This window comes from Ceraceosorus guamensis (assembly GCF_003144195.1).
Source record: "Ceraceosorus guamensis strain MCA 4658 unplaced genomic scaffold IE81scaffold_4, whole genome shotgun sequence".
In the NCBI taxonomy this organism is placed as follows: Eukaryota; Fungi; Basidiomycota; class Exobasidiomycetes; order Ceraceosorales; family Ceraceosoraceae; genus Ceraceosorus; species Ceraceosorus guamensis.
The window spans coordinates 364,821-387,377 of record NW_020289999.1 but is presented as its reverse complement, the minus strand read 5'-3'; the positions used below and the strand labels follow the sequence as shown (position 1 = coordinate 387,377).

Below are 22,557 nucleotides of genomic sequence, written 5' to 3'. Positions count from 1 at the left end.
AGGTGTTGAAGGACAATTCACGCTCACGTGTGCGGCTACCCAGCATCTTCCGCGTGACATCTTAGTAGTGACGCAAACAAGTTGTGCACCGACCTTGCTGGTCGAGGCGTGGCGTAGAGACATCTGACTCGTGGGATTGACAGCATTCATACATACTCTCTCGACCACAGCCCAAGGCAAAGACTACGTATCAGATCGTGGATCGAAGAAGCCGAGAGCGCTTGCAGCCTGCTTGACTCTGCTCAGCTTGGCTTGAAGCTCAGCCTCATTCCCGAACGCGAGCTGAAAAGCGTCACGGACAGCGAACCTCGCGCGTACGCTCCGCGAAGTAGATGTACGTGCTTCCGTCCATCGCTCCAGCTCGTCAGCCTTCTGTTGAGCGTTGACGAGCAGCAAGCTCGGCAGCCCTGCGAGAGCAGCACAGTGCTGCACGAAAGCGAGGATGATTAGCCATGTCGCAAGTGTTACGTACTTCCGGTCCAGCAACTCACAATGCCGAAGCTGCAAGGAGCCAAACGAAGCGCACCAGCCAGAGGCGAGGAAGCGAGTCAGTGTCTCTGTGTGCATGCGACACTTCTTTGCATGCTGCTCACGACTTAGAGGCCAGTCCGTCTCGCAGCTTGTACAGGAAGGTGACGTCCGAGGGACTTGGGTCATCGATGCCACGACCTCTCCGATCCCCTTCGTTCTCGAGTACAGCCATGTGCATGGCACGGATGCTCAGGCCCGAATGTGGCTCAGCCAAGCTGCCGAGTGCATGGAAGTGCGTGACAAAGAGAAGCTTGGGACGTCTTGACGCTTCGCGCGACATCAAGTTCACCAAGACTGCGTAAGCCACCGCTGTTCCATCGAAGGTCGAAGTGCCGCGACCGAGTTCGTCGAGGACTGGCATCCACGATCCATGCATGAGCAAGATTCAAAAGAACACTCAGAATGTCTACTCGACCGCGCAGTAGACTCACTGCAGAGGCTGCGGTTCGTGGCAGAGGAGACGATCTCCTTTGTTTCCGCCATTTCGACCATGAAGGTTGAGCGGCCCTTTGCCAGCTCGTCACTTGCACCCATGCGTGTGAGCACCGCATCGTGCAGGGGAAGATGGGCAAAGTCTGCTGGAACATAGCTGCCGATTTGTGCCATGATGATCTGCCATACTGGCGTCAGCTCAAGCTACTCATGAAGGGCGAGCGGAAAGCCGCTCACAATCAAAGCGATAGCTCGAACTGTAGAAGATTTGCCGCCCATGTTTGAGCCTGTCAAAAGGATTCCCATCGCGCTGTTGCCGCCGAGCGACACATCGTTGGGAACTGCAGAGTGCAAGGTTGGATTAGTCGCATGCGAGTTCCTCACGGCGCGAGCCATGCAGCGAACGAACCATAATCTCCCAAGACTGCCAGGGCCTCGCTCATTGGATGCCGAAAGCCTTTTAGCTCGAGGTCGCCGTCTCCATCGTGAAAGCTGGAGAGCAGAGTGTTAGGAGTGTGTACAAAGCTATACTGGCTTCGCAAAAATGCTTGACTCACACCGGCCGTCGATAGCCTGGCAATGCGGCTACATTGGCGAGAGAGAGACACGCGTCAAGGGTAGCTAGACCACTGATGGTGTTACGTCTGCATCAATCGAGGGTCGAAACGGATAAGTACGCGCCCGATCTTCGTCACGGCGAATCCTCGCGCCAGACATGAGGGCCGCCACACCCACAACTCAGTGTAGTGCCTGGCACACAGTTCACGAACGAAGGTGTCGTATGCTGCATTCGCCTCCTTTTCCAATGTCTCCGTCGCTCGATCTTTCTCCTTGAGAAGCTTGATGGTTTGGGGAGTGTGGAACCGCACAAATTTCTGGGTAGCAGAAATACGAAGCCATGTCGCCGGCATCTTCTTGGCATCAGCTACCCGGATCTCTAACAGGTTCGAGATGTTGCTGACGGTCACGAACTAACACGGATTGAGATGGAGTGGAAGGTATGTCAGTCTGAGCTTGACCTAGACTCTGAGCGGGACTCTCACTTCTAGACGAGGCATGCGAGTTTCTTTGCGGATCTACAGGAATCGCTCGCGTCAGCGAGGCAACAATGCATAGACCGGCAAGACGAGACTTTGCCCACCTCAAGAAGATGTGAGCGTAACTCAATCTGTCAACGAAGCACTCAGTGGCAATCAGAAAGCTGCACGAGAACAGAACGGCAATGAGAGGCAATCTGAACGCACCTCGCAGCTCGTGATAAGGTCCCTGCATTCTTGCAGAATAGGAAACCGCTCAGGGTCAACGAAGAGGTCTTGTTTGTTGTCTGCTCGCGCTGCCGTGAGCGAGATGGCGTTCGTGGCCTCCTTGACAGCAGAACGTGCTCGCGGCAGTGCAGCCACAGCCTCCGCTAACAGCTTAGATTTGATTCCTAGCTCATTGGCGTCTTGGACTTGCTCAAACTCGTGAGAGACTCTCAGGAGTGAGAGAAGCACCGTCGCTAGCTCGGTCGGCTGTGAGCGGCCATAGCTCAACCTTGCCAAGCCTTTTTCGAGGTCAGGAAGGCCTTGCAGTAAGCCGGGCAGACGACTCGCGATGGGATGCTCGGCTGTTCCCCCGGCCACCAAGGCTTCGATAGCGTCGGTGCGGTCTGAAAGTGCTGCAAGATCATTGAGTGGTCGTGCGACCCATTTGCGCAACAACCGCTTTCCGAATGCCGTTTTGCACCGGTCAAGCAGCCAGATGAGAGACCCCTGACAGGCGAAAGACGAGGCAACCATACAGCGGGTCAGAATAGGCCAGGTATCCTAAGGCTCCGCACGATTTTAGGCCTCACCCTGTCTCTGCCATCATCAGAATTTCTGAAGATCTCTAGATTGTGGAGCGTGGTGCCGGTCAACAGCATCTGACTTCGAGCTACCAGATGCAGAACTTTTATCAGCTTTCGAGCAGTTCCGTTGCAACGCTGCCATTTGCACACTTACAAGCGAAGGAGGAAAAATTTGTGACGATCCGAAAGACATTGGTCAAGCCAAACTTTTCAAGGTGCGCAATCGTACCAGCAAGCGCGACGAGGGCGAGGTGGGGCAGAGTCTTGGCGAAGCTCAATAACTTTCCTCTATTCAAGGCGTCGGAATCCGAAGCAGCGCTGGGCGACGCGCCTTGTGTGCTGCGCCTCTCAGTTGACAGCGCTGCTTCGTAGAATGAGGAGACGGTACGCCACGCCTCGTCATACGTGCGTGGCATCTCCACCTCCTCGACACGCAGCCGTGTTTGAGCTGGGCCGCCGACTTGAGTCGATGCAAGGAAGCGAATCATCTTTTCCGTCTGGTGTGTAAGTCTTGAAGGCCTCAACACCTCTGCGGGTTGCAAATGTGCCAGTCTTGTTTCCAGCTCCTGTCGCGTCAGTCCGTCTTGAAACTGATCGTACGTCACGCTGCCTGTCGCAGCTTGGACGGCGATGAGCCCAACGGCGACGCGGTCGTCACGTCCGTTGCCCCCTTCAGACTTTTCAACTATGGCAAGCAGACTTCTCTGTGCTGCAGGATTCGAGAATCCGTGCTCCTCATGAACCGCGGCAGCAGAAGAGCTCGCATCGGAGGACAAGTCGTCCACCCACGTCGAAGCAGTATACAAAGCGGTCAGCTCCCTCGCAAATGGTGCAGAAGCGTTTGCGGATGCTGCCTTGAGAGCTCGGGTCTCAGTCTGAAGGCGAATGAGGTTTGCTCATCAGGCCCCTTGACCACACTGCTTTGCACGTTGGGACTCACTTGCCTGACAACGCCAACTTTATAGCCTGCTGAAATGAGGCGCCTTACGTGTATATGGAGCCTATGAACAGGGATCATGGCGGTCATCTATACTTGAGAGCGGGCAATCATCAGCGCCGCGCCAATCCAGCACGACAGGCATGGTCATCCCTTACCAGATTCTTCTCGGGAAAGCACATGATGCTCAGCTCTCGACTGGCTATGCGGGCGTCGTCACCATAGAATTTGAGCTGAGACGGCGGAGTCAGTCAACCTCCGTAGAGATACATCGGGAAAGCCGGGCAGCTGACCCACCTTGTAGCCCACCTGCCGCGCAAGAGTAGAAACAGTGCCGGCGCATGTTCTTTTAGACCAATGGCCGGCACAGGGGTCCATGTAGAGCTTGACTCACCTCTATGATTAGCAACACACCAGGATACTGCGCTTTGAGTGCAATTATCTGCTTCTCTAGCGGCGTGTACACGACACCATCCTGGGCTTGTTTTTCTTTCGCCTTGCCTCTCGACGCGCTCTTCCCCGTCGCAGTGGCCTGCGCCTGAGGTGCCGCATACTTGCTCAATCGACTTGATGTGTCCTCGTCATCCCGATCGTCCAATACATCAACGGCTTCCTGCTGTTCGTCCGCCAAACCGTTTTCGAGGTCTTCGCGGGAGTCGCCGACGCTCAGGCTTCCGCGTTCACGGCCGTACGATGCTTGCCGACTAAGCGGGTCATGCGGACCTAGAAGCCTCTTGCGCAGCTGCAACCTTCTGAAGGACTCGGCATTCGAATTGGAAGCGCTTTGCACCCCCACAGCGCCTTCTTGATGATGAGCAGGGGCCTGTGCATCAAAGCACCACCGGTCACGCTGAGCTGCGCGATTCGCCTCTCGCTGAGCCGCCTTCGCCTGCGCAGACGCGGCGCGGTGAGCTGCACCAGCGCTATTGCGGCCATGCTCGATTCTGGGCACTTTCGAAGGCCCTTCTTCCTCTTCCGCCCCGCCACCATGCCCAAGTCCTGCGGCCCTGCTGACCTGCAAGCGCTCTGACGCGATGGAAGACGTGCCTCCGTTCGCTGACGGAGCCGTACCGCTCACTTTCTTCTGAAAGAAGGACGAGATGAGAGGGGTGCCGCTCTGTGATGAGCTTGACGGAGGCATGACGAAGTCAAGCTCTGATGTGAAAGTCGCGGATCGACTTCTCGCTCTGAACGGATGATCGTTAGCAACGGTGGATGCACCATCAGGAAGCAGAGGTGATGGTGGCGTAATTTGGAGAGAGAGGGCCGCCTCAAGTCAAGAGCCATGCACGCAGTCACGAGTCTAATCCTGGGTGCATCCTTACTGGTCTGCGCAGCATCACGTGCATCTTCTTGCAGGCATGCGTTCAGGCGCATTGACTCCTGCCTCGCCCTGCCATCACAGGCCTCTCTGCTCGACCTCTTTCTTTGAAGACGACTTGGTCATCGCTCTTGACGTGCAATGCAAGTCAAAAATCTAAGCTGCCAAGTGACCCCATCTCAAGCCTACTGATGGCTGCAGTCTGGAACGATGCTTTCACAACCACTCCTTGGGACAGCTTGCAAGCTCTACGTCGAGCAGAAAGGAGGCGCGCATGCGCCGGCAAAGTCAAGTTTCATACTCGCGCTTTCTGACACATGACCCTGACGACTTATCAGCAAGCAGACGGAAGAGCGCAGCGACGATGCGCTTGGCGGAGTGCGCGATCAAAAGTGCGTCTGCTTCAATTCCTTGACCGACAATTCAATCTGCTGTATTGCCCTCTTGCGTATCTGCGTCTTCGATGAATGCTTGTTGTTGTGGAACTTGGCGGCTGTATTGATACAAGACAGAAAAGGATGGTCTGTCACAGCGAAGCAAGTGGACAGGCGATGTTGCGTAGAATGCGCGGGATGGGAGGATCTGTGGGGAAGTCAAGCCTGTGAGATATTGGGTCACCGCGCGCTCGTCTTCATCAGTCGCGCCCCTGAGGATTCGGACCACTCTAAGCTTGACAATGAAAGAGTGTTGATGGGTGCGCAATGTGCACTTGCGCTGCCACAAAAGGTTGCTTGGGGCCGTTTCAAGGTCGTGCTGCAAGACTGTAAAGTCCGACGCACAAGTCTAGAGCTGGGCCTGGCCTAGGCGCCAACACGACCAGCCGAGCTTCCAGACGGGGTTGCGCTAACAATGTCAGCGGCCGCTCCCAACTTGGAAGTTTGTGGAGAGGTGCGAGCCTGAGAAGCAGCAGCGAGAGGGTTTGGAGGCAGAGAGGCTGGTGCTCCTGGAATGGAAGGGGCGGCGCGAGGACTGGTGCTCTTACTTCCGTTGGGGTTGATAGATGCGCCAGGAAGGACTCCGCCCGCGGCTTGAATGCTAGCAAGAGCCTCCGGGCCGTGAGCTTCCTCCTCGGCTGCGACTGCATTGGCAAGGTGGTGAGCGGGACTTGGACCGCCGTTTGCTGCATCGTACAGGGCAGCGGCCAAGGGCTTAGGTGGCAAGCTAGAAGGATTGCTTCCACTGCCCGCGCGACGATGTCCGAGACTCTGAAGACCTCGATTGGCGGAGCGCGGACTGGCAACTGCCTGCGCGGGACTCGCAGAGGGAGAACCTCCGTATGCTGGCTCGGCTACAGCGCCTGCGTTAGATCTTCCTCTAGGTCTGTTTTGAACTGACGCGATGATCGAAGAAGCATCGTCCCCATCGTAAGGGCGCACCTTGGCCGAGATACCCGTCGAGTTCATGAGCGAAGGTGGTGGTGACATGAGAGTGTGCAGGTAGGCGCGTTTGGCTGCAAATGAGGTAGAGCAGGTTTTGCCGTTAGCCTTTCAGGCTCCCTGACTAGGTGATGTTCACAAATGTCGAGGGGCGGCGCCGCGCAGAATAGCACCAGCGCGCGTACACTGACATCCAGCAGTGCTCCAACTTACAGCGTCGAGGAGCTCAAAACGCAAGCGTGTATGCTGGGCTTGGGTGGTCCTCCCCACAACAGGCATCGGCATTAGAGTCAAGACTCACCAGTAGCAGCATCGGCAAAGATTACGAGAGCAGTGGTGTCATCTACCCACTTGATCTTGAAGCCGCCGCGATCATCCTCCCACTGGGCAAAGATGGCCTGAATGTCTCTGGTCTTGAGCTGAGGTGGGAAGCCTGACAGCTCAATGATGCGCGTTACGAGGGGGGAGAGAAGAGGAAGCGATGCCGACATGGTGATAGCGTTGCAGTGCAGCCGAAATGCGTCTGTACGCAACGATGAGCTCTTGGCGAGCTGCGATAAGCTTTACTCAGTGTCGGACGAGCACCGTCACGTGTTGGAGAAGCTTGGCAACAAGTTGTCTCGGTGGCTCTGGATGAGAACGCCTTTTGATAGTGTGGTGGATTGGACGAGGGACTTGCGTGGCCGAGAAGACGAGCGAAGGTGAGGATCGCAAATTAGTGGGTGTGGAAGCGAGGAAGAGAGCGAGCGTTTGGAGACGAGCGAAGATGAAGGCCGATCGAGTCAGTAGGAGTGATGTGAGGCTGGAATTGGATGAAGAGGTGGAGCGATAAGTTTACTCACGACTTTGCGTTTCATGACTGCTGCGCCCTACGCGACAGCAGGCCCTGATGCAGCGCGACTCACGCAGTCACAGCTTATAGCTGTTCGCGCGCGTATTCGAGTCCGGTACCGCGACTGGCCCCTCGCGACGGCGGGGGGCTGGCTGTAGCTCATCAGCATGCATGCAGCGCGCAGCCATGCCGGGTGGAATAAAAGAGGCACAGCAGTCTTGAGTTTGAGTTGACTTGTGACTGCAGACTGCTGCTAGCTCGACGATCGATATCATATGGTGCTTCGCGCGGAGGAGCGCGCGCACGGATGCCAATAGCCGCGCCAGAGTCAAGAGTGTGATTGAGTGTGCAGGCGTGAGATGCTGTGTGTTCCATGCGATATGAAACGCGCACTGCGCCTATGGTATGGCACCGCGGCGGTAGACTGGATAGGTACAGCCGAGTGTACAGTCGTGAGTCGTGAGTAAGCTGGAGCGCACGACTCGTCCCCGCGCTGAATATGTCCCTGCATGATAGCTGCTGGCACGGGTTCTCTCCTCTCACCTTCATGCCCCCTTCCCCTTCCTCTTCCCCTCCCCATGGTACCTTCGTTACCGAGCGTCTGACGTCTGCCTGGCTCGGTTTAGTCTGACAGCACAGCATGCACGAGCAGCCAGCCTACTGGGCGCCATGCAGCTGGTCACTCGGCCTGCTGCTGGCCTGCTCAAGGTGCTCATCAACGCTCCCCTCAGCGCATTACTAAAATTCCAGGCATAGAAATCGTGCTGCTGCCAAGTTGGACCCCAGTACTCGTGACGGAGCGGCGGGGCGGTGCAAGCATCGGCACCCGCGCGTGACGCATGCTGCTGCATGGCTGCTTCAAGACCTCTGCTGCTGCTGCAGTCGCAACCAAGTCGCGTACGTGTTTGGAGCGCAATCATCTGCACGTACAGCATATGCTCCTGCTGGCTGCAGCATGTACGCACGTCAGCCGTGCGTGCAACACGAAGCGACGGTTGCTATAAAAGGTTACACACATGCTCACGCTATGCATGGTCGGGAACCGGTTCGGCGGCGGTGCTGTGCTGCGGACACGCCGTGCCTACATACAGTACACGATATACAACAGTCACGATGAGTGCCTTTGCCCCGACCGCATCTGTCCAGACAGACGTGCTCAGACGTGTAGTTCGTCCATGCTGCAGCGACCTGCGATGCCGCCATCACCACCAGCGGCAGCTGCGACGTTCAAGCTTCTGATGATGAATGCCGAGTGGCTTAATTGACGATTGCCGAATCAAGGCCGGGTAGATACAGACGAGAGCGCACCATCTCCACAGATCTGGTATACTGTTCCCATCCGTCGATTCAAATCTGGACGAAGATCAGCCGCACAGCCTCTTTCCCGCCCGCGCCCCGTAACCACCACTCGATCCATTCACGTTGATTCCCTTCCCCCCCCCCCCCCCCTGCGTGGACCAATCAATAGGTAGGGTCCCTGATTCCGAATCATCCACCAGCAGTCGGTCCTTCGCGAGTTGCGAAAACGGCGGTTACCACCCTTCGTCATACCTCTCTGATGAGTCTTCCAAAGCACCTTTCCGCTCCGCCGGATCGAGAAGGCAGCGGGTCTCGTGTTTACGCTCTGAAATGCGCTGCGTGGCTCCATTCACGATCGAGTACGTCTCTGATGTGGAAGAACACCGCATGCACAGTACACTTCCGCCACTCTTGATTTCATATTACACGTGCGCCGCCGCTCGACCTCGCTCCGCACACGATCGCGCACGGACAAAGGGTTGCATTGCAGTCCTGCTGCTCGATTGAGTCCTGCCCTTTCATGGCGCGCTCTCAAATCAGCCGGACGTAGAATCTGCTGCCCAGGCGTCTCACGCTCACAGGTTGGCGGGTAGCGCGTCGCGGGAGGCCTTGGCATATCTGCGATCTGGCAGCGGCGGTACGGTGCGGACAGTCCAGTTTGAGCAGACTACCTTCGTACACTGCATGCCATGATGTAGATAAGCTTTGTGGACTCGTGACTGTTGAGCAGTCTTGAGTCAGAGTGTCTTGAAGGTCTTGTAGCTCAAACGATTGTACTCAGCGTGCGCGCCGTTTACTGTTACCGCCGCGTGAAAATGATACAATAATGCGGTTACAATACAAGTAGCAAGACGGCGGAGCCCTTTTGATCTCGCCCTTTCGAATGGAATGATCGATCAAAACAGGGGGCTAGAGTCTTTCACGCCTCGCAATCAGAATCAATGCAAACGCTCAAAAAGTGCTGCCTGTCCCTTTAGCGGCTCTTTTCTGCGCCTTCCAGCTTATCAAGGAGCTGGGATCGATATTAGACTCGTGGCGAGTGCTTCTCCACCTGTTTGTATTGATGAGAGACAGCTCGTCGACCAGCTCGCTGTAGGTGACAAAGCTCGGTCAGTTCCCTGGCCGAACAAGCGTGTGCAAGCTTGGGGCACCAGTGAGACTCACGGGTACTGGATCATGAAGGGCAGCTCGAGCTCCCAAGATGCCATCAACATCGGGTCCTGGAACAAAGAATGCCAAGCATGAGCCTCTGCGACATGCATCATGCGGGTTGTATGACCAGCACATGACTCACTTCGCCATGTAATCGGGTGTACTCTGTCAGACCAATAATGACTTCTTCAATATTGTACTCATCTGATGGCGCCAGAGCAACGTCCGTCATGTTCAGCAAATTTTAAAACGTCAAACCACCTTCGACCGACGAGCACATTACTCACGCTCCTTGAGAATCAAGTTGTCGCGGACTCCAGGAAACGGTATGGCGTCCAAAAGCTTGTCATGCGGAACCTTGCGCTGGATGACCGAGTGCCTCATGATCTCGGGCAGAGCATAAGAGCGATTCCGCTGAAAATTGTTCTGCGAGTCAGAGGGGAATGGTTCAGCGGCAGCGAATGCGTCGAACTATCAAGAAGCTAGGCGCACAAGATGATATATCATCTACAGTGTACGACGAGCAGAGAATGGCGTCAGAGCATGAATGGCCCATAATTGAGCGAATCGGGGCTGCTCACTTGTACTGCAGCTTCGGCCACGTCCGAAATTTCCTGGGGCGAGCGCACACGCCCTGGCGGCACCAACGTGGCCGCATCCAATCTTGCTCGATCCGCGGCTGATATTTTGATGATTTTTTCGGTGTCAACTCCTGGCAACGTTGCGATGAAGTCGTGTCGTCCAAACTGTTTACGCTGAGCGTTCATACGATGGATGAGGTACTGCCATCTCTCGGAAGGGAAATCTGAGTCGAAATTGTGACCATGCGGGAGCGAGGCTGCGAACGGGCTAGGATCCGACGAGGCGGCGGATACAACCTCGGGCTTCCTGCTGTCGTCTCCAGACTTGTGCGCATCGAGCACAGCGAGCCCGAAAGGCGAGTCTTGTGGAGCAGTGGCAAGACTAGAGATTGATCGACTTTGCACAGCCGTCGAAGCGATGGGTCCTTCTCCAAAGAGACCAGCCAAGAGCGCGTCGGTGTCACCCATATTGAAAGAGCTCAGACATGAGCTGGTGCCTGAACTGGACGTGGCGGAGAAGCCTCCTAACCCAAAGTCTCTGGGTGAAAAGTGGAAGCCAGCCTCTTCAGAACTTGTCATCAAAGCGGAAGGAAGCGCGGTCGTAGCCGCTGGCACTGGCTGCGTAGGCAGCGTGGTGCTGCCTCCCGGGCTCATTGCCCTCTTTGGTCCCATACTGAAGAGATCGGAAAGATTGGTGGCTTGTGGTGGAGACTTGTCCCTCGAGCTCTGAGAAGAGTCTTGAGCTGATTCAGCGCTTGCTTTGCGCTTCTTTGACGCCGAGCCGTTCTTGTGGGCGGTCACGTCTAGTTGCTCCTCCGCTCGAGGCTTGGGCAGGCGTGAGCTTTCAGGCAGACCCTCAGGTGGCAGCTTAGCGTCCAAGCGCAGTTGCTTTAGGGCTTCGCTCTGGGAGAAGATGAAGCGAAGCCGTCAAAATGAGCAAGTCAAGCTTTCGAAATCAATCCTCGCTTCACTGACCTCTTTAGCGCCAGGCCAGTGCTGCCAGCGTTCGGTCATCGCTGCGCGATCCAGCATGGGAGCGAGCTTAGCACGTGGGGCACAAGTTGAATTGTCCCTACAGCCGACTCACTCTTCTCGCTTCGTGTGCTTATGAGCTCCTCAAGAGTGGCGCGGTCCATGCCTGCTTTCTGCAGAGGGCCGCCGAGCATGCTATCGCCGATGAACCCAGCAAAATTGCCAAGCATGGAACGCAAGAGGTTGTTCTCGCTCAGCAAGCCTCTGAGGGCCCATCGGAGCCTGTCCACTTGGGTGTCGTGATCCGAAGAGAGGAGCTCCACGCGAGCCTCGAGAGCTGCAAGACGACAAGAATTCAGTGGCTCCTCTCATCTCTGAAGGCTGATGATGACAATACGACATACCTCGGATGTACTGCTGTTTGCGCTGGCGAAATTCGCGCTGGGCGATTCTATTCTGCGCCTTGCGGTCATCCGCAGAGCTGTCGGGCGCATACAACATGGACGGATTTCGCATCTCACCTCGAGTCAGCAAGCACATCGCGACACCTCTCAATTACTGTGCGTTCCAGTCCAGCGTACACTCACGCCTCTATGCCGGTCGCTTTGCGCTTCTTGTTTCCAGCCACCTTTTGGCGGCCATTCGGCTTGTCATCGCCTTGCACTTCGCCATCTCGCCCTTCGTCCTGCGCGTGGGAAGCGCAGCCAAGTCTTGCAGGGTCAGGACGTGGTCTGCCTGCCTGCCGAGGGGAGATGCTATCACGAACCACAACGTACCTCATCCGCATCCGAGTCGTCTTCTCCATCTACCTCTTCAGCTAAATTGCGCGAGCGATCTCTGTTGCCAGTTGAGGGCGGTCTCGGAGCAGGGTCGCAGTAGGATGGAAATAGGATGGAAGCTTGAGCAGGAGACATGTCTGGGGATCCCGATGCGCTCGATCTGGGATGTGAAGTGATCTTGTCTCCTGGACCCGCTGGCTGTGGACCTAGGGCCATGACAGCTGCAAAGCCAGAAGAGATGGCCGTGGCTGAAGCGTCTGTGAACCTGTCGCAAGGCGGTCTCCTCTCCTTGGTCGGAGGCATGCTGTTGGTACGGCCAGTGTTTCACTTGCCTACTGAGATGAGGCGTAATTGCTGACGTGCCCTGCGATTCCGTAAAGCAGCTATACAGGTTCCAGATGCGACAGTTGCGATGATGACGCCGTGACCCGAGCTCCTTCCACACCGAGTGTGACTGAAATGAGTCTGCACGCAAGCGACGAGCGCGATGGGGGGGGGGGGGGCGTCGTCATCAACTTTTGTCCAATAATGTGGTACGCGCAGACAGCATCGCAGGGCGGCAGGATGCAGACGGCGGGGCCGCTTAGAGTCTCTGACAAGGCTCGAGCTCGAGTGCAGGAGGCCGAGGAGGCTTTGATTTCAAGGAGAAGGTCGTGCAGTGCTGGGATCAGCGATTCGCCTCCGCAGCAAAAGACAGAGGTGAGTGTCCCACTATTATTGATGCGTATGGTCGTGATTCGCCTCGCCCCAATCGTACGTGAATAATCACGAGTTCTATGCAACCGGTGTTGCTGTTGGCGGCATATGGCTAGGCTAGCAGCACATGGATGGCTCGATCATGGCAGGGACGCACGCAACTCACCACTCACGACTGACATTAGCCGCGTATGAAGGCAGGCGGCAGGCAGGCAGGGCATGCAAGCAGTCAGACCGGCAAAAACGGCGCCCGGCACTAAAGTCGGCCCGCCGCGAGTCGATCCGCGGCCGAGCCTCTGCTGCTTCACTCTCTCGTACTTTCACATTCACTGATTCGTTTGATTGATGATTCGTGACCTAGCTGGTGCTTTCACAGTCCACACGCCTCGTCGCAGCCAGCTCCAGCTCTCCGCCGCCAACACCACCAGCGTGGGCGCTCAAGACGAATCACATTCTCAGTAGCAGGATCGAGCATGCAGCATTGCGATCGCCATGCACCTGCTCCGAACGCAAGCAATGTGTTCCAACATCATTCAGGATCGCAGGATCATCCTCACATCGATCATGATAAAGCCATGGTCAGGGGGTCCAAAGTCATAGTAGTAGCATCGTGCAAAAAACGTGCCTTTCATCACTTGCGTGTGTCGAGCACGCCACCAAGCGATGACTTCGATCGACTCGGAGATGTTTGTGATTCACGATGATTGGAGTAAGGCGTCACAAGTGCCTATAGCTTGATCGCCAGCACGCGAACAGCAATCTGCCCTGGGAATGTCACGCTGGATCGACGATGCTAATCACGAACCGTGACGCACCCGCATCGTCCGGATCCGCCAGCCTCTGACGCTCGACTGAGCTGAACCGCAAGCCCAGCACGGGTCAGAGACTCTCACCGTTAGCCCCGGTCAGCTTGTACGCAATGCTTCGCGCACACTCAAATCAGGTGCGCATGCAACTGTCAAAGAGAGCAGCAGACTGACTCAGCAAAGCCGCAGCTTTTCGCACATCTCGCCGAGTATGATGAGAGGCGGAAGCGGTCGATCGCAGGCTTTCGAAAATTGTGAATCTAGTCACTCTTGGGCTGCAGGCTCGGATACACATCAGGCACTCGCACTCACGACTATTAGGCAATTCTTCGTCGAGCTGTGATGCATCAACACGGCATAGCCGCGTCCGACGTAGAAGTGTGGCTCGTGATGAATTTTCCACCCTTGATTGGATCCGCACCTCGGCTGTCACGCTTCACGATTGACTGATGCAAGACCTTCAGCAAGCCATTGACTCGTCGTGGGGAGTGGATGGTCTCAATCGAACCTTTCCACGCTCCGCCTTGACGAATGCCTGCACTGCGGGTGATGTGTGGTGGCGCCGCCGCCTTTTCCCGTCAGCCAGGCTTTTGCATCGAAACTCTTCTGTCAGTCGCCTCGTCTCAAGGCCTCTTGCGCGAGTATCCGCAGGTCCAGCCGAAACCGCAAGCAATAGTTGACTGGAATAATGCTCACCACGCTCACCACGCGATGACCGCTCCGCTCGCATCGCGGAACCGATCAGGTGTGCAGCTTTCGCATCTGGCTACGATATGCGCCACTCTCCGAAACTGGCAGATGGCCAGCACTCACAAGTGACCCGCACGACTTGGATGTCCTGGCACGAAGAGGCGGTGTTCGGCTCTTCCAATCGCTTTCGCGCTCGTCATCTACGCCCCCACAGCAAGCACGTGCGTCTACCGCAGGCTATATCGGTAGATTCTTGATTTCTTTTGTGAGTTTGCTGTGTGTTGCATGGGGTTGGGGCGTGAGACACTCGTGAACGTATACATGCATAGTGGACGCTCATGCTGAATGAGCGTCCAGAAAGGGGATGGGAAAAAGTGACAAAAGAAGAAGTCGGGAGAAGGCAGACGGCGTGGTGATGCTCCACCATGCGCAGAAAAGTCTTGAGTACATTTGTCCGGTCTGCAGTTATGGAGAGACAGCGACACCCAGTTCGATGCCCTCGCGTCAAGCCTGGATCTGCGCATACACGCAGACCAAAACCAGTCGCGTCATCAGCTATTGTGGAGCAAGTGCATCTATTCGCGCCAGTCTCCTGCAACGTAGCCAATACGAGCCCTCTCCAAAAATCCATCCCAGAAGAAGAACAAAAGCCCTTTATCGGTTAGAGCGAGCAACACGCTCAGCCTCGTCACGCTTCTTGATGGCGTAAGAGTTGGAAGAGCCCTTGGCGGCGTTGATGAGCTCATCGGCGAGGCATTCTGCGATGCTCTTGACGTTGCGGAAAGCGCTCTCGCGGCAACCGGTGGTGATCAGAGTCAAGCTCTGGTTGACACGGCGCAAGGGACTGACATCAACAGCTTGACGCCTGACAGTTCCTTGAGAGCCGATACGGGTAGAGTCTTCACGAGGACCAGTGTTCACGATGGCGTCGACAAGAATTTGAATGGGGTTGGCATCGGTGAGGAGGTTGATGATCTCGAAAGCGTGAGCGACGATGCGCACTGCCATAAGCTTCTTTCCGTTGTTGCGACCGTGCATCATCAGACTGCGAATCGAGATCACTCGAGCTGGGTAAGCGACAACTTCGGGCTGCATGTCATGCCAGCCACCCCTCAACAGCCGAGTTGAACAATCACTACATGCCCTGCACTCTAAGCGGCTGATACTCACGCGTTGACCAATCGCTCGACGATGGGCTGGTTGGCCTTTTGAAACTGCTTCTTGGCATATCGGCCAGCAGTGTGAGGGGTGTAGACAGCGTGACGGAGCTGAATGTAATCGGTGAGGGAGATGTCCTTGACCTCAACCTCTGTGAAGTCCCACTTGCCAAAGAGCTGCAAATGGGTGAGATCATCGCGTCAGCTTGGAGCCCTCGAGCATTCAAGGGGCACACTGATATCTTCATCCCCATCCCGTACAGTAATCCTCTGCAGTGGAGCGCTAAAGCCCTAGCAAGCCGCCAAACCTCCATCCTCCACGCTGCACCGTGAACCGTGCAATCTTGCAGCTCAGTGCTGCTTCTGTAAGTCCCCGTTTGGGACCGCAGCCCAGTCCCAAGCACGAGGCCCTCGTGAGAAATACCAGCCGACTTGCGGTGCGCGTTTGCTGCACACCACACTTCGCCTGGTGACCCAGGTCGCTGCCTCCCTGCTAATGTATGACTCCCCCGTCATCCACCTATCTGCCGAGAGACCAGCTAGCCTGCCCAAAGATGCGCACCTTGACAGAGCCCTGGTTGGGGAGAGAGAGGGCAGCGATGTCCTTGGGAACACCTTGACGAGCCATTTTAATTGGTATGGGATGTGCCGGTTATCCAAGTAGAAGATCCTGAGGCAGCCGCTTGCTGTGTTGACGTGAAGGTAAGCGTCGAAGCGCAATGTGTCGGTTCTAGGTGGTAGGTGTTGGTGCTGGAATGTGTGAGGTGCTACGGCTTGACCCCGAGTGGCAGCTCGAGAAGCTCCGTGTACATGCCGCTGCATCGCGCGTCCGTCAGGGAAGAAACCACGTGGCCCTGTGCGTCAGCCTCACGCGCGAATTTCGCGCGAGAAGTCTGCATGCAGGAAGCTGCGGCCATGAGGGCGGCCTGGCTGACAAGCGTGGTGCCGCGCGGTGCGGCGCAGTCGGATGCAAGCCTGAGAAGCCCGCGTGGCTGCAGGCCACAGACATCGTGAGCCAAGTTGATCACTCAAACCCCCTGTCATCTACGACACCGACCCTCACACTGACCTCACTACTCGCACAACACTCTTCGAGTACTTCTGGATACACCTACGCTGCACAGTCGATCGTAATCGAAGATGGAGTCCTCAAAGACAACAGGTGTGTACTGCGTGTCTCATTTGCAACGTACACTTTCAACATGCTGACCTATTGACTCTCTGTCCTTTTCAGTCAAACTCGCCAAGGTCAGTATTCAGCCTTAGTCGGGATCTCCGTCCGCGCTTTATGGGCCCGGTAGTCTGCAGCATGGATGGTGTCATTGCGCTGGTGCTCGCGATGCGCACGACCGAGAGCGGGACCCTTTTGTGGCGAAGGAGGAAGGTGGCTGGACCGGACCCCTTTTCAGGGGTGCCCATGTAGTATGCTGAGGGCAAGGCGGGGGGACCTTCGAGATAGTAGCAAGGGCTCATCGGCAGAGCTTCAAAGGCAAGACAAGGTCTAGCACGGTGTTGTAGCTTTGTATCGTGTCCCAGAAATTCTCGCCGCCGAAGACCTTGCGGAGGCTCGTTCCTTGCGCTGTTGCATGCCCAACACGGTGCTTGAAGCAGCGATGTAGGACGCACCTCGCAGCAACGGACTGCGGTCGCCAGGAAGTGAGGGACTACGCGCAAAGTTTGGGCTTTGTGCAGTCGAAGGGATATACAAGTGAGGCGGCGGAGAGAATGCGGTAGCATGGCACCCTCTAGCGTTGAGCGAAGGCGCCGGGCGCTCAAGCGCTTCCGGCCAGTCACCATGACCATGGTCGGAATTCCCGTGCTCAGTCCCTTTACGTGCCCGCATGGCTTCTGACATACGAAGCTGACATAGTTCTTGCGCTCGCTCTTGCTTTCGGCGAATAGGTGGTCAAGGTGATGGGCCGCACCGGTTCTAGAGGTCAGGTCATTCAGGTCCGAGTCGAGATGATGGACGACGCTAGCCGAAGCATCATCCGAAACGTCAAGGGTCCTTGCAAGGTCGATGACATTCTTGCATTGCTCGAGTCCGAGCGTGAGGCACGGTGAGTCTTTTTGACACTTCTCCTCCGCACTCCCAAAGTAGCGCATCGAATTGATGGACCTTTCCTCTTTGCCCTCTATCTTTTAGTCGTCTGCGCTAAGCAAGCATGCGTTCTGCAACTCGGTTTCCGTGCAATCTCAGAGGTAGCGTCTTCCCAACAAAAGACGGCCAGACAAACTCATGTCACTCACAAAACATGTACACCACCGCCCGAAGACGTGCGCACAACACAGTCGCACGCATTTCGCAAGCTCGTCTCTTGACGTTCACCCACACGCAATAAAACCTGGCTATGATTTGCATTTTCCCAGTCGGTTGCGATCGGCACCCGTAGGCTGCCGCGCAAGCGATTCGTTTACGATGGATGTGAGTCGATGCGGAATCGACCGCATTGTAGGGGTGGTGCAGGCGTGGGTCAAAAATGTAAAGTACAGTCGCGGCGGATTTGGCTCGACGAGGATGATGCAGCGATGGAGGCGGGGCGACTTGATGATGGCCCGGTGATGATATTCTTTTTTTGGGTTTGCGTAGAAGCGGGAGAACCCTTCCCTTCAATGTAGTCCAGAACCGGTTCCAGCCTTGCGTCAGGTCGGTACCACTAATCTAGCGATCGTGATACGAAACACGTGGGGGAGGGGCAAAGGTAACGCAGAAAGAGCGTCCAAATAAAAATCAGAAGAGTCTAGTGGCGATGCCCATGCTCATCAGCTCTTGGAAGAGCAATTTGGCGGCGTAAGGGATGTAGATCTGCGCGGCAATGCAAACAGTGGTCAATGCTCTGGCGTTCCAACAAAGCGCGCCGTTTCCGTCGGTCACTCACTTTGGAAATGGCTGTGCGGTTCTTGCAAGACCTGCAGTCGTACATGTTCTTCTTGAGGTTGGCAACCGCAATTAAGCCACACGAGTCGCAGACGTGGATCTGGTACGCGTCGCTAGCCGTGTACATGCGCTCCTTGAGGAAAGCGCTCATACCGTGGGCGATCATGCAGTCGCGCTCCATTTCACCGAAACGCAGACCACCATCTCTACTACGACCTTCGACAGGTTGACGGGTAAGGATCTGCACCGGGCCTCTAGCACGCGAGTGGATCTTGTCGTCGACCATGTGCTTCAGACGTTGGTAGTAGGTCGGGCCGAGGAAGACCTGTGCCTGCAGCTTTCGACCCGTGTGCCCGTTGTACATCACCTCAAGGCCACGAGATTGGTATCCCAAAGTGCGCAGAATGCTGCTGACGGCTTCGACGGTGAGATCGGTGAAGGGCGTCGCATCACCTTCCTGTCCGGATAGCGTGGCTACCTTGGAAAGCAGACACTCGACCAGATGTCCAATGGTCATGCGGGAAGGAATGGCGTGAGGATTGATGATGATGTCCGGGGTGACACCTTCGATAGTGAACGGCATGTCCTCTTGACGATACGTAATGCCGATGGTACCTTTCTGACCATGTCTCGAGGCGAACTTGTCTCCCGTCTGTGGCACACGGGTGGAGCGCACGCGCACCTTCACGAACTTCACTCCCTCTTGGTTCGTCGTGACGAGAACCTGGTCGATGATGCCGCTTTCGGTGCTCTTGAGAGGAACACTGACGTCGCGCTTCGTATGCAGCTTGCTGCGAAGACCAAGCTCTTCACTATCGCCGGGAAGAGGCGTAGTCTTGCCGATAATAATGTCTTCTCCGGAAACACGTGTGCCAGGAGCGCAGAGACCATCGGCGTCAATCTTATCATACGTGCCGTGTTTCAGACGGATTGTGGTCTCTCGAGTGGGCTTCTCGAAGGTCTCCATCTCGACCACGCCACTCTTCTTCTCCATGTCGGTGTATGTGCGATAATAGAAGCTTCGGAAAAGACCTCTGTCGATGGACGATTGATTCATGATCACCGAATCTTCTTGGTTGTAGCCCGAGTAGCAGAGAATGGCAACAATGGCATTTTGCCCTGCAGGCAGTTCCCTGAACTTGAGATGTTCCATGGATCGAGTCGTGGCAAGAGGTCTTTGGGGATAGTAGAGAATGTTTGCCATCGTGTCCATACGCATCTGGTAATTGGTCAAATAAACGCCCATGGCCTGTTTGCCCATTGCAGACTCTGCAGGTCAACAGGAGAAAAGCAACAAGATTGAGCTCTGTGCACGGATCGTTCGAATATCTCGTGTCCAACTTACGATAAACGTTGCGTGGACTTTGATTGTGGTCGGGGAAAGGGATAATGCTTGCGCAGATACCAAAGATCATGGCGGGGTGAATCTCGCAGTGAGTCCAAGTCGTGTGCGAGAACGTTTGAAGAGATACCAAACGTGCGCTAGGATCCATCTCAGTGCCTCGTTCGAAAGCATGTGGCCTCTGGTTATACGCCTTGGAAAATTCGAGGTCTTGTGAACTCATGCAGATCATGACCGTTTCCTCTTCCTCAGCGTCCAGCAGCTCAACGAGTCCTTCCTGAAGCAAAGCCTGCCACTTCCACTCCCTTTCTTCGCCCTCGCGATTGTAGCCCGTTCCACTCTCCAGCCAATCAATGTGCTTCTGCTTGATGGCGAGTGACTTGTCCTCATTGACGATGAAGAGCGGCCTCAGCACACGTCCGGCGTCCGTGTACAGACGAAGCTCCTTTTCACGAATATCGTGGACGACGCTGACCTCCATGGTAATGTCGTCTTTTCTTCGCAAATCGCGTAGCGTCTGGACAAGTTTGATGGGCTCTCTGTGCACGCCGGTCCACGTGCCGTTGACGAACACCTTGGTAGGTTGGGTACCGCTTCTGTTGATGTCTTCCACGCCTTCGAGCTCGAACTCCCTGAGAAACTCGATGATGGGAGAGCTCGCTGATCCCACCGAAATGAGAGACATAAGACTGAGATTTTTTACCAAGCCACAAGCTTGACCTTCCGGCGTCTCGGCAGGGCACACCATGCCCCAATGAGTGTTGTGCAGTTGGCGAGGCTTTGCAATCTTACCATCCCGACCTATCGGTGTGTTGCAGCGCCGCAAATGCGAAAGCGTGGAGGCAAAAGTGTACCTGTTCAGCACCTGCGACACGCCAGCACGGACCGTCTTGGAGTTCTTCGGGTCTCCCCAGTTTCCGGTGGCCAACGAGTACTTGAGACCATTGGTGATCGTGCTGGACTTGACGGCAGACGACAAAAAGAATTCTCGCTGCTCTTCGACACACTTTTGCAAGTGTCGGTATATGTCGCGTGTGAGCTTGCGGAACAGCATGCGGAACAATCCAGACAACAGAGGACCAGCAAGATCGAGTCGCTTCTTGCCGAAGTGGTCTCGATCGTCGATTTCTCTGCGCTCCAAGGCGGCGAGCAAAAGACGGTGGACCATGTAGCCGAAGAAGTATGCCTTCTTTGTTTCGGCCCCACTCTCTACTGAGATGTGCGGCAGCATTTCCTTCTGCAGCACGTCCGTTGCAAATTGCTGCGCCTTGGCGGGAGCCATGAATCTGTCTACTTTTGGTTTCTCCTTGTCAGCTTTGTCCTTCTTTGCGTTACCATTGCGTCTGCCAATGAAGGTGAGCGCTGATTCCTTGTCCTGCACGGCGAAAGCTTCCTCGATACAGGGCTTGAGCATCTCCAGCATGGCCGTGTCTCCCTCGTCGTAACAAATATGCTGCATGATATCCCGATCGGGCAGAATCCCAAGGGCGCGGAATACGATGACGATCGGAATGTCTTCCTTGATGTAAGGGAGCGTAGCGCGAATCGCGTTTTGCGTCCCTTTGTCTTTGCCGCGAGTGAACAGCTTTATCTGCATCGAACTAATGATCTTGCCACCCTTCTCCACTGCGCTGCGGATCTCCGCCAGATGACTGAAAGCCGAAGGCGCAGGTTTCGTGAAGACATAGACGTGATTGGCAGCCATGCGCTCTTGCGCGATGAGAACCTTCTCGGAGCCGTTTATGACGAAGTAGCCACCTGAGTCCAGTGGACACTCCTTCATGTGGTATGACTGAGTCTCGTCCACATTGCGCAACCAACAATACTTGGATTTGAGCATGATCGGCACCTGGTGAAGACAGAGGGACACAGATCAGTACGATGGAGAGTGCGAGGAGACTGGGTCGAGCTTACCTTTCCGATGAAGATCTTCTGGGCTTCCAAAGGCTCATCTGGGTCTTCGTCATCTTCTGGGATCCAGAGTGGATCTCCTGTAGCACGATCAAGCCGAGTGGGATGTTGGACCAGCTTTCGCTGACGCATGTCCATGAACATGGGAGCAGAGTATCTGTCCGGGAATCACGCGAAGCCGGATGTGGCGCGTGTTAGTGAGGGAAGTCCAGAAGCAGCGTGAGCAGCTGCTGAATCCGCCTCGACTCACGTGAGGTTGCGCAGTCGCGCTTCTTGAGGCATCATCTCTGCTGAACTACCATCGGACTCGGTCATTGTAGGTCTGGCCAGGTAGATTTGTCCAAAGGAGATCTCGTATCGGCGCTGCATACAATGCGAGCCTGTATTTCAGCAACGACATCACTCCTGAGACGCCGAATTCGTATTCGCCACCGCACCCGCACACGAAGTGCCTCTCGACGAGTCGCCCCAAGGTGCCACTCACGGTCCTATCGCCCTCTGTCAACGTATGCTGATCCGTCTGTTCCAACGTGATGCTTCCGACTTCCTCCACAACATCTTGAATAGTGTTGCCGACGAATTCGTTGAAGCTTGCCAATTGCTGCTGCACGAGACCATTTTCGTCGAAAAAGGAGCGGATGACGTCCCACAAAGACTCCGGTTGAATCTCATCGTCCTCATCGCCATAGTCTTCCTTCTCTACGTCGTACTGCGACTGGCGCATCGCTTCATCAGCATCGTATCCCTGTCCCGCCTTGCCTCCCGGCATCGAATTTTGCAAATAGTCCTCGTACGCTGTCACTGCAACCAAAAATGGGCAAAAGGGGCAGAATGTCCCATTTGGTAAACCGGATTCTATTCTATTCCGACCAAAACGCACGCAGCTCTACAAGCTACCCCGATTGCCCAAAAGCGGGCATCTAGCCTTGCCTTTGCCCGCCCTGTTCCCATATCCACGTCGCGCGCCGACAAACCCTTGAAAGGCGCGGTCTCCATGCGCATCCCTCGTAAACCTCGACCATACCTGCACCAGCGGC

At 55.7% G+C, this 22,557-nt stretch overlaps 7 protein-coding genes across 7 annotated transcripts; 1 reads left to right on the top strand and 6 right to left on the bottom strand.

The window, feature by feature from the left end:
- Positions 1-5: 5 nt before the first annotated feature.
- Positions 6-644, bottom strand: IE81DRAFT_319976 (hypothetical protein). Its single transcript, XM_025512882.1, has one exon. The coding sequence runs from the start codon at positions 565-567 to the stop codon at positions 184-186; it is 384 nt and encodes a 127-aa protein (XP_025372838.1). The 5' UTR covers positions 568-644; the 3' UTR covers positions 6-183.
- Positions 295-4,278, bottom strand: IE81DRAFT_165551 (hypothetical protein). The gene is made up of 15 exons (XM_025510570.1): positions 4,026-4,278; positions 3,887-3,961; positions 3,732-3,818; positions 2,946-3,666; positions 2,798-2,877; positions 2,208-2,714; positions 2,105-2,131; positions 2,007-2,039; positions 1,699-1,934; positions 1,521-1,607; positions 1,373-1,455; positions 1,201-1,304; positions 963-1,143; positions 492-885; positions 295-426 (listed from the first exon to the last, which is right to left on the bottom strand). The coding sequence occupies exons 1-14, from the start codon at positions 4,104-4,106 to the stop codon at positions 590-592; spliced, it is 2,598 nt and encodes an 865-aa protein (XP_025372837.1). The 5' UTR covers positions 4,107-4,278; the 3' UTR covers positions 295-426; positions 492-589.
- Positions 4,279-5,442: 1,164 nt separating this feature from the next.
- IE81DRAFT_319972 (hypothetical protein) lies at positions 5,443-7,298 on the bottom strand. Its single transcript, XM_025512881.1, has 2 exons — positions 6,727-7,298; positions 5,443-6,499 (listed from the first exon to the last, which is right to left on the bottom strand). The coding sequence occupies exons 1-2, from the start codon at positions 6,914-6,916 to the stop codon at positions 5,850-5,852; spliced, it is 840 nt and encodes a 279-aa protein (XP_025372836.1). The 5' UTR covers positions 6,917-7,298; the 3' UTR covers positions 5,443-5,849.
- A 1,818-nt stretch (positions 7,299-9,116) lies between these two features.
- Positions 9,117-12,534, bottom strand: IE81DRAFT_319968 (hypothetical protein). The gene is made up of 11 exons (XM_025512880.1): positions 12,038-12,534; positions 11,849-11,946; positions 11,666-11,742; positions 11,377-11,598; positions 11,265-11,305; positions 10,290-11,192; positions 10,201-10,215; positions 9,996-10,134; positions 9,851-9,912; positions 9,721-9,776; positions 9,117-9,646 (listed from the first exon to the last, which is right to left on the bottom strand). The coding sequence occupies exons 1-11, from the start codon at positions 12,341-12,343 to the stop codon at positions 9,508-9,510; spliced, it is 2,058 nt and encodes a 685-aa protein (XP_025372835.1). The 5' UTR covers positions 12,344-12,534; the 3' UTR covers positions 9,117-9,507.
- A 2,352-nt stretch (positions 12,535-14,886) lies between these two features.
- Positions 14,887-16,017, bottom strand: IE81DRAFT_327889 (ribosomal protein S7; the record flags this gene model as incomplete). The annotated part of the gene is made up of 3 exons (XM_025515090.1): positions 14,887-15,277; positions 15,403-15,566; positions 15,952-16,017. The coding sequence occupies 3 exons, from the start codon at positions 16,015-16,017 to the stop codon at positions 14,887-14,889; spliced, it is 621 nt and encodes a 206-aa protein (XP_025372834.1).
- A 388-nt stretch (positions 16,018-16,405) lies between these two features.
- Positions 16,406-17,672, top strand: IE81DRAFT_319964 (ribosomal protein S28e). Its single transcript, XM_025512879.1, has 4 exons — positions 16,406-16,551; positions 16,624-16,637; positions 17,292-17,449; positions 17,536-17,672. The coding sequence occupies exons 1-4, from the start codon at positions 16,530-16,532 to the stop codon at positions 17,546-17,548; spliced, it is 207 nt and encodes a 68-aa protein (XP_025372833.1). The 5' UTR covers positions 16,406-16,529; the 3' UTR covers positions 17,549-17,672.
- A 448-nt stretch (positions 17,673-18,120) lies between these two features.
- IE81DRAFT_285296 (beta and beta-prime subunits of DNA dependent RNA-polymerase) lies at positions 18,121-22,244 on the bottom strand (the record flags this gene model as incomplete). Its single annotated transcript, XM_025511629.1, has 7 exons — positions 18,121-18,195; positions 18,269-19,536; positions 19,613-20,902; positions 20,945-21,458; positions 21,524-21,677; positions 21,771-21,883; positions 22,005-22,244. 7 exons carry the CDS (start codon positions 22,242-22,244, stop codon positions 18,121-18,123), a joined length of 3,654 nt encoding a protein of 1,217 aa, XP_025372832.1.
- Positions 22,245-22,557: the final 313 nt, after the last annotated feature.